This window comes from Rhinopithecus bieti, unplaced genomic scaffold (genome assembly GCF_001698545.2).
Source record: "Rhinopithecus bieti isolate Rb0 unplaced genomic scaffold, ASM169854v2 scaffold_30927, whole genome shotgun sequence".
Classification (NCBI taxonomy): Eukaryota; Metazoa; Chordata; class Mammalia; order Primates; family Cercopithecidae; genus Rhinopithecus; species Rhinopithecus bieti.
In genome coordinates, this window is record NW_016813672.1 from 1,930,443 (window position 1) to 1,940,646 (window position 10,204).

The 10,204-nt window shown below is 37.6% G+C and overlaps 1 protein-coding gene across 1 annotated transcript; it reads left to right on the plus strand.

Annotated features, from left to right (window-relative positions):
* The first annotated feature begins 776 nt into the window (after window positions 1-776).
* On the plus strand, window positions 777-9,981 carry LOC108513176 (caspase-1-like). Its single transcript, XM_017848869.1, has 9 exons — window positions 777-830; window positions 1,461-1,727; window positions 2,800-2,862; window positions 4,827-4,948; window positions 5,603-5,776; window positions 6,216-6,450; window positions 6,845-6,988; window positions 9,276-9,385; window positions 9,858-9,981. The coding sequence occupies exons 1-9, from the start codon at window positions 824-826 to the stop codon at window positions 9,954-9,956; spliced, it is 1,221 nt and encodes a 406-aa protein (XP_017704358.1). The 5' UTR covers window positions 777-823; the 3' UTR covers window positions 9,957-9,981.
* The last annotated feature ends 223 nt before the right edge of the window (window positions 9,982-10,204 follow it).

Genomic DNA, 10,204 nt, shown 5'->3' on the forward strand with positions numbered 1-10,204 from the left:
CAATGTCCCTCAAAAGAAAGCCAGCCAAGATGGGTGGGTGGCTCACACCTGTAATCCCAGCACTTTGGGAGGCCGAGGTGGATGAATCGCTTGAGCACATGATATAAAAACTAGCCTAGGAAACACAGGGAGACCCCGTCTTTAGAAAGATACAAATATGATCCAGCCATGGTGGCACGTGCCTGTGTTCCCAGCTACTTGAGAGGCAGAGCTAAGAGGATCATCTGAGTCTGGGAGGTGGAGACTGCTGTGATCCATGCTAGTGCCTCCAGTATGGGTGACAGAGTAAAAATTCTGTATCAGGAAAAAAAAAAATCCCTCTGAAGAGGAAGGACATTAAATAAGAAAAACTTTAATTATGGTGAAAATATGTTCATTACTTAAAGCAAAATTGCTTCACAGATACATACATTTCCCACGACCTTCCCTAGACCTGTGACTTGGGCCTGGGACAGAAGTTGTTCAAATTCTCTAAAGGTTGTGTTACTTTTCTCCATCAAGTTTTCTAATAAATGGGAAACTCTTCACTGTGTGAGTTTAATTGTACACATACTTTGTCATTCTTGTCTTATTCTCCAAGCCCCATTCCCCTCCTACCCTGACCTGTTCCAAGGGTTGGTGAAGAAAATTCCCCAAGGATACACTCTCTGATGCAGTCTACAGTTCAGGAATCTGATTCTTTTTTTGCTGGCAAAAAAAAAAAAAAGACATGCATATGCATGTGCAGTGGCTGTTTCCCAATATGTGTACACGCCCTGCCAAAAAGGAAGGTGAAGCATGCTTACAGTTTCAGCCCACACAAGAAGGGTAGGAGAGAAAAGCCATGGCCGGTGAGTCTTTTACTCTTCTAAGAACAGGTCCCTGGGAAGAAAGAGTTTTGGAAGGCACTGGCTCTTCTGGAAGCCAAAATTAGTATCTGGGGAAGTTTAGGTGAACACAAATGAGGGAGAGGGTGGAGAGTGAGGAGAGAAGAAAGTAGAAGATGCTTGCAGCCTTTAGTAAGGAAAAGCAAGCCCAGAAAGGAACCGAGGCTTTAGGGGCAGCCTGCTGTCATTTTGCAATCTTAATTAAACTCTTACTTACATGTTGAAAGTCTGACAGAGGGTACAGAATTGGCACAGGAGGAGTACTAGCAGCAGTGATTCCTAAATGAAATGGGCTATTTCTGTTTCATTACTTTATTAATCAGAGTAAAATAAACACGGGACACAAGAGGATGATCTCTGCTTTCCAGGGACTAATGTAAATGGTAAATTCAGTCTTCAGGCCACTCCATGCACATGTATGGAGACTACTGAGGGAAACAAGTAGGACAGCGATACAGTAAGAAGATGGATTACCCAACTGTGAGGAGGGGGACGTTTCACTGATGAAATCTAAATGAGGTCACTTTCTGTTGATTACGTGAGAGGAATATGAGCCTGTTTTTATGATGTGAGAAATCCTTGTGCTCCAAACAGACAAGGTCCTGAAGGAGAAGAGAAAGCTGTTAATCCGTTCCATGGGTGAAGGAACAATAAATGGCTTACTGGATGAATTATTACAGACAAGGGTGCTGAACCAGGAAGAAATGGAGAAAGTAAAACGTGAAAATGCTACGGTCATGGATAAGGCCCGAGCTCTGCTTGACTCTGTTATTCGGAAAGGGGCTCCGGCATGCCATATTTGCATCACATACATTTGTGAAGAAGACAGTCACCTGGCAGGGACATTGGGACTCTCAGCAGGTAAGGGTCAGTGACTCACACACAAGTTCATGTAGGATCTATTATTGTGACTACCATGTGATGTCTTTACTAGTCATGTTAAGTTGCAGAAAACTTTCTTATCTCTGGCTTCAGTGCCATATTTCTGTAGCAGGGCCCCTAATGCATGTCCTTTGACTCTCCTTTGTTTCTGTTCCTTCATCCTCAGTGGCCTTCTTCTGATTAAAGTTCATTTCCAGTTCTGAGTATGTGGGCGTTCATTTGTAGAAGGTCATGAGAACTATCTAAAAAGCTTCACGTTATATGTTCCCCTGTTACTGGCAAGGCACAATATTTATTGATTGATTTAGTATTTTTGAGTCCAAGGTGCTAGGCTCGTATGCAGTTGTCTGACATGAAGCTTTAAGGTCTGTAATCAAATAGGTTTAATAACTTCTCCTCAAAATTTTGCCCTCTGAGAAGAAGAAATTATATTTCAGAAATGGTGATACACTCAGAGAATACATTGAATAATTACAGAAAAGTAAGGATTTCAAGTTGGCTCTTTCCTCCAGTTGCCTCCTTGCGTTTTCTTTTGAGTGAGATCACCCACTTGCCCTGTTATCAGGCTTCAGATCATGCTGTGAGGTCTGGACTGCCTCCACCTGCAGCCCCCTTAGGGCCTGATGCAGTGCACAGGAAATGAGCTGGACCACTCTTGTGATCCCTTGGACCTACCACATGGTGAGGATGAGAGTTCTGGTGGACTCCTAGTCACTGGTCTCTGTGACACTTTCTAAAGCCATTTCAGAGGGAGATGTTCTTTGAAAGCAAAAGCCTTTTTTCTGATGGTTAGGGGAGGCTTATACCTGTCTAAGCAGACATGGGAGAAGTTTATGTTTTCATCTATGTGTAATAAATATCATAATTTTCTGACAATGTCTCTTTCATTTTATACCCCCCAGCACTCTCTAAATTAAAGAACATCTTGAACATTATTTAATGTCATTCAGCTAGGGTTCTGGGATGAATCTTTAGTAGGGAATATTGTAAGCATTAGGGTAAAGTTTTCCAGAGATGATTAGTGACTATTTCAGTGTCCTTCTTTTTCTAGGTCCGACATCTGGAAATCACCTTACTACACAAGACTCTCAGGTAGTACTGCCTTCCTTCCTAGGTAATGCTGTTTTTAAAGAAAGAGCATTATTTGAACCCCATCTTCCATGACATTAATGTTGTAGGATGAACCACAGTCAAAGGGGCTATGGAGAATTCCCGTAAAGTGATCATATAATTTTCTTTTGTAATCTATTCTCCTTTTGTAGAAATTGTACCCACAGCTTCACTATCTATGTTTATATTAAAAATTCTGAATCTTTATCTCAAATCCTGAACACCAAGTAAGTACCATACTTCATTATTTAAGGCTACTGAAATATTCCCTCATATGTCCCAGAGACATGATCATCTAAACAATTTTAGAGCTGAACATGCCATTCTTCCACACCTTGCTTCTCTTCCAGTTTTGTGTAACTAGGTTGTTGGTGTCACCATCACTAGTTGTTCAAACCAGTAACTTGAAACTCATTTTGGCCCCTTTCCTCTCACGCACCTCCAATATTCAAGTCAAAGCCAAGTTTTATGCATTCTTCTCTCAAATTTGGAACTGTATCTCTCTTTCAACTTCTATTCCATTATTTCATTTATTAAGGTTGATTAACTCATGAATGTCTTCTTTTCTTTTTATTTTTATTTTTAGATAGAGTCTCACTCTGTCACCCAGGCTGGAGTGCAGTGACACAATTTCGGCTCGCTGCAAGCTCTGTCTCCCGGGTTCAAGTGATTCTCCTGCCTCAGTCTTCCAAGTAGCTTGGACTAATGACGCTCGCCACCATCCCTGGCTAATTTTTTTAAAAAAATATTTTTAGTAGAGACAGGGCTTCACTGTCTTAATCAGGATGGTCTCAATCTCCTGACTTCGTGATCCTCCCACCCCAGCCTCCCAAAGATGAATGTTTTCTTAAATGTTTTCCAGCACAGGATACTCACTATATAACCAAATACTGTATTTTCACACACACAAAAAAAATTACCTCAAAAATAACCCATATACTTCTACTTAGTTTTTTTTATATTGTTTTCATTCTTCTTTATGAAACCAAACATTTCTTCAACCAAATTATTATTTTGTAGTTTTCTCCGATATATCCATTCTGATTAGTTCTTCTGTGTCAACACACTTCATGCTGCCTTTATTTATCTAACTGATTGTATAAGTTTCTCAAGCTTGTTTTCAAAATTGCATAATATTTTCTTGACTTAATAGTTTCTAAAAGATACTCCACAGATCTAGAAAACTCATTTCTATCTTGATACAAAGATTACATTAATTTCTTTAACAAGCACATCACATTGTTGGATGGTGTTGAACTTGTGATGAAACAAAAGCCTCAAGGATTTTCTCATATAAACTATGTGAAAAGATCTCCTCATATGTCTGTGCAATCAATGTTTAGTGCTATAAATCCATCTAGTGTGCACTTTAATTTTAGCATTTATCATACTATTTTATATACATTCTAGTTCATATATTTAGTAATCTTCTCCTTCCATACATACATATATATAGTAGGAAGAGATCCTGGAAGACAGGACAAATGTTCATTAAAAAATATTCCTAGTGCTTACTACCATGTCTTTTAAGTAAATACATAAAAGATAAGTGTATCTCTTAAATATTTTCAGTAGATTTAATTAAGACCTCCTATCATTAAATTTTATTCTGTGGTTCAAATCTTTTGAAATAAATTTATATTCTATTTTATCTCACACATTTGATTGATTTTTGAGTGTTTTATCATGCACAGCCTTGAAAAGCTTTCTTTCTACATTTTTATCTAAAATACTTGTGAAAATACTGATCCTGAAATATGAAAGGAGATCCCTGTATTGCACACCTGGAAATTTCTGACTGGAAATGTATTCCATTAGCAGCGAAATTACTCAGCGGTAAAAGATCAGGATTGTCTTCCTAAGAATGCATTTCCACTTTTGTGGCTTCATTCATATGTGAGGCTGTAAAAAACAAAAAGTGGAACAAAGAAGGATGCCAATGTTCATGATGTTCTTCGACTCTTGCAGCTCCTCAGGCAGTGCCAGTGTGTGATAACCCTGCTATGCCTACATCCTCAGGCTCAGGAGGAAGCGTCAAGCTTTGCTCTCCAGATGAAGCTAAAACAATGTGGAAAGAAAAGTCGACAGAGGTACCATGCTCAGAACACAAGGATAGAATGGGGTGACAGATATCCTTTAGGCGATTATGAAATGCAGTGGCTTTTTCTTAGAGCTATTCTCAATGGAGAATCATAATTCTGCTTCCCTTACTTTAAAAAAAATTCTGTATCCTGGAATCCCAGATTTATAGAAAGAGTTCCAAATTGAATCCCATTCCTGGATAAATAACATCAACAATGGCAGCTATTGAATGTTCTCTGAGAGTGGGCAGTGTTCTAAGCATTTTATACATGATGATGCATAATTTCTAACCTTAAAAATAACCCGTTTTAGAGATCAAGAAGCTGAGGCATAGGATTGGTAAATACTTTGCCCAAAGAAAAACAATCAGATATTGAAGCAATCAGTTTTAGAATTCTGTCATTCTTGCTTCATAGCTTGTGTGTTTTTCAAAATCCTGCCTATCAAGAAAATGAAGTCAGTAGCTCACCTGCCATCTGGGCCTTTGCAGTTTCTATGCCTACTCTCCAAGTAGCACTCAATTCCGTCCCCCATTTTCAATGTATAGTCCATGGGATTTAGTATCTTGATACAACTAACAAAGGGAAAACGGTCATAAATTTACCAGGTGAATATTAAATTACAGATAATAAGTCTATTCATCCAAATTTCATTTCCTACAGATTTATCCAATAATGGACAAGTCAAGCCGCACACGTCTTGCTCTCATTATCTGCAACGAAGAGTTTGACATTCTTCCTAAAAGAACGGGAGCTGAAGTTGACATCATAGGCATGACAATGCTGCTACAAAATCTGGGGTACAAGGTGGATGTGAAAAAGAATCTCACTGCTTCGGTAAGGTCTATTATACATTAGAGACAATGGTCATGCCCTTCCTATAACTAAATAATATTAGAAAGCTTGGTTGACCAAGAAATGTAATCTCTTCATAATCTAAAATATAAACTTGCCACGGGAGGGTGCTGGATGCTACATGTTACCTTGTAACTAACTCATTCCGTTCAAGCCTAGCGTAACTTACTTGGGAAGTGTTTTTTTTTTTTTTTTTTTTTTTTCACTCAGTAATGCCACGTTCTCGCTACAAGATAACTCTGAATGACTTCCTACAACACCTTTCTTCTCCTTTCTCGAAATTAAGACTAAAAATTTTTTGGGCATTCCTTTGTTTGTCATGAAATTCCTTAAGAAATCCTTAAGTATTTACTTATCAGCTTTCCAAGGTGCCATGATAGTTAATCACATAGTCCAAAATCAGTGGTATGGTCTCTTTCAGGAAATGACTACAGAGCTGGAGGCATTTGCTTGCCGCCAAGAGCACAAGACCTCTGACAGCACCTTCCTGGTGTTCATGTCTCATGGTATTCGGGAAGGCATTTGTGGGAAGAAACACTCTGATCAAGTCCCTGATGTATTACAACTCAATGCAATCTTTACAATGTTGAATACCAAGAACTGCCCAAGTTTGAAGGACAAACCAAAGGTGATCATCATCCAGGCCTGCCGTGGTGGTGAGTGCTGAGTTCTTTGAGAACATCAGACATTCGAGTACTGTCCTCATCTGTATGCATCCAGGAATTTTCAATTTATGTCTGTTTCTTAACGTCAAGGAACACGTACGGTTAGCACTCAAGATGTGGCTTCTGTTAATTGTATGACTGGTGGGTAGCTATTTGTTTTATATTCAAGTCTGAGACTTTGATGTTTGGTTGTTTTTAAATGTGTTTGAGGGTTAGAAGAAATTAAAATTGTCGAAAAGATTGTTACTTGGATGTATGTGTGTATGTGCATGTGAATTAATGACAGAGCAAATACATTGATAAATATGATTGAACAGAGGCTAAGAGGAGAACATTGTCCTCTCAGTCATTGGTAATAGTAACAAACCAAATTTTGTCTTTCCAGATAAATATGGTGTGGTGTTGGTAACAGATTCAGTACGAGCCTCCGAAAATATATCTTTACCAACTCCAGGAGATTTTGAGGATGATGCTATTAAGAAAGCCCACATAGAAAAGGATTTTATTGCTTTCTACTCTTCTACATCAGGTAAAAAGTTTCTTGTATACAGAACATCTTTGTGGGGTTATCAATGCAAAACTCACAACCACCCACTAGAGGGTAGATATGTGTATGAAACTTTAGATTAGATTTTTGAACACAAATTAAAGCTTTGTTCCAAGTTATACACACAATTCCCTTTATCCACAGAAAGCAAGGAAGCATATCTTTTCATTGAGTTAGTAATTAATGAACTCCTCTCTGTTGCAAAATATTTTAGAACAGTGAGTGATAACAGAGAATTAAATGGAAGAAGATCTCTGCTGCAGTAGATTAGAATCTGACTCTGCATAGAAAAAGTCTGCCATGTTGAGATAATTCAATGGACCAGTTGGCCCAGACATTAAGTATTCATAGGAGAAGATTAAGATCAGTGTTCAGAAAATTAGAAGAGCAAGCGAGGCACTTTGGGGCCCTAAATTAAAGTGGGTTTTACTTAGAAGCATGAAATGTATAAAGCAGAATAAAAATGCATTATTCTAAAGGTATGCTTTGCAGTAAGAATCTTGCTATTCTTGACTGATCTAGTCATTTAGTACTTTGTAAACTAGCTCCACTAGTTCCTCCCAGGGCTTTCTTTGAATTGCTCACAAATATATAAGAATATAAATATCCATTTTCTAAGGATTGAATAATATATGTGAAATATTGCTCATGTCACAGAATGAAGTACACATTAAAGAACTGGAATTATTTAAATAGTTTTTGTTTTATAACTTACTTTTCTTAGCAAGTTTTAAATAAAAATGACTTGAATGCTTTTATCCACCTTGTATGACAGTTTCCTGAGAGGACTCACATTGTCTTGGTCACCTCTGGCCCAAAGGTCCTGCCTCTACTCAAGTAGTTAAATTTTCTAAAATGTTGTATAAAATGAGATATCTTCTTTCAGAAGAAGCTTGGTTTTGTATTGTTTTGAACATGCCCTGATGTACAACTCAATAAGATTTTTTTCAATGATCAAAAACAATGACAAGACAAACACACAAAAAATACATTTCCGGCCTGACTACATATAGTAAACTTTAACATTAGACAGAACTGTTCTTTAACATCCTTTGATCCCAGCCTTCCACATGACATGCACCACTCTCTATGTAGCTGTTTGTAAGCCCCTGGCTTCTCATCATCAATCTTGCTGATTTCTGTGTTTTTCTTTTCTTTAACTTTCCTTACTCCTCCTTTCCATGTGACTGTCAGAAACTCCAACTCAGTTATTTATAACTCCCATATTAAGCCTAGCTCCACATTCTACTGTGCAAATCCCAACTATATCATAGTGCTCTCCTGAGGAAAAATAACTATCTACTTCCTTAATTTCACAAAACATCTGCAGAGATACCTGTCTCCACTCTATCTCTTACCTGCTTCCTTCAACTAAGATAGCTGTGGTTCTAAATAGAATTTTATTATTAATGTACATTTTATGACCATTATAATTGGCTGAAATGTGTCATTAAAGAATGTGTCTGTGATTATACACAGAGCTATTGCTACTGCTTTTCTCTTATCCCTTCCTTTGTATAATTTTCATATATTCATTACTTCTGTGTCTACCATGTAATAAATTAATATTGTTTTCTTTAATATTTCTCTTCTTCATAAGAACTTATTCTCCATTATCATGTGATCATTCTCTTATTGACTCTTCCTAGATTTCTACTTTTGTTCTGTTTTACGATTTGTATAGTTAACTCTTTGTATGTAAATATCTTACTGTCACTGTTAGTAAATTTTAAATAAAATTTTATGTAAAGTAAATGAATTGAGAATTTATTAACATAATTTCCCTGTATAGACTGAGTATTCCATATTCTCTGTTAGCTCAGACACTTGTGTAGCCTCAGATATCTCCTGTGTATGAAATTATTACCGTTCCCTGTATAACTGAGTCTATTACATATCAGAATGGACAATTAACTTAAATCACAGTCAGTAATGCCACTTCAGGGATGCACATTTAGACATTTCTTTTCCAAATCCCAATTCCTTCCCTTGACCCTATTCTGCCTTTTCCTAAAGCTCTACTAAATTTACGACTTTTTGAACTCAGGGACTAGGCCACGTTAATACCTCCACCATATACAGCACCCTTTAGAGGATCAGTAAAAATATACTCACTGAACTTCAAATATATTCACTAGAAATTACAATGAAGCATATGGCAAATAGAATAATTCTAAAACATGCCTCAGCTGGAACAGAAATACTAGGGTTTCTTCTCTTTCTTCAGGCAAAAGCCAGTCTTGAGATTTGAAATGTGTTTTATCAATAGATAATATTTCTTGGAGACATCCAACGAAGGGCTCTGTTTTTATTATGAGACTGATTGAACATCTGCAAGAATATGCCCATTCCTGTGATGTGGAGGAAATTTTCCGCAAGGTAGGGCTCTGGCGGATGCTATTTTCACTCTACTTCCCTGAATGCTTGGTTATTGCAATTGGAAGCATAGAAAGCAGATCCAGACATGTTTATTTTCCAATAACACCCTTCTTTCCAAAAGTGTTTTGAAGTTCTTTGGAGAGTGAACAAGCCTGGGAGTCAAATCCAATGTATTAAGACCCACAGCCTCAATAAAACCATCATTTATTTTCACCCTCCTCCTGCCCTGCAGAGACAAATGAATGGACTCTAATTTGCCTGTGTCCCTCTTGGCTATTATGCCCAACCACAGATTTTAAAAGCCCCAAGGAGGGTCATTCAATGCTTAGATAAGCACATGGCTATACTTGTTGCAGATACAAGTACTTTTTGTTTTTGTCAATTATTTTGCTATATTCATTGTAGTCTTTTTGGCATGAGTCATCAAACTTTTCAGAAAAAACAGGTCTCCAGATTTTCCTTTCTCTTTTAGGTTCGACTTGCATTTGAGCAGCCAGATGATAAAGCACAGATGCCCAGCACTGAAAGGGTGACTTTGACAAGACGTTTCTACCTCTTCCCAGGACATTAAAATAAAGAAGCCGTTTGAATGTCTGTGGGCAGGTATGTTGGGAGTGTGGGAGGATTGAGGAAAGTGTACTGAAAGTCCATTGTAGTCAAGGACTCTAGGTCTACAGGCGTAGAATTTTTAATCCAAAAATTTAAATTTTGAAATGCTCTAAAATCCAAAACTGTGTGAATGCCCACATGATATTCAAAGGAAATGCTCATGGAATCATTTCAAATTTTAGGTTTTTGGATTAAGGATGCTAAACCAGT

What these genes read in the sequence shown, in the direction of transcription:
- LOC108513176 (XM_017848869.1), top strand. An exon ending in AGTACTGCCTTCCTTCCTAG is followed by an intron (nt 2,863 to 4,826) that starts GTAATGCTGTTT and finishes CGACTCTTGCAG; the next exon opens with CTCCTCAGGCAGTGCCAGTG. An exon ending in CATCCAGGCCTGCCGTGGTG is followed by an intron (nt 6,451 to 6,844) that starts GTGAGTGCTGAG and finishes TTGTCTTTCCAG; the next exon opens with ATAAATATGGTGTGGTGTTG.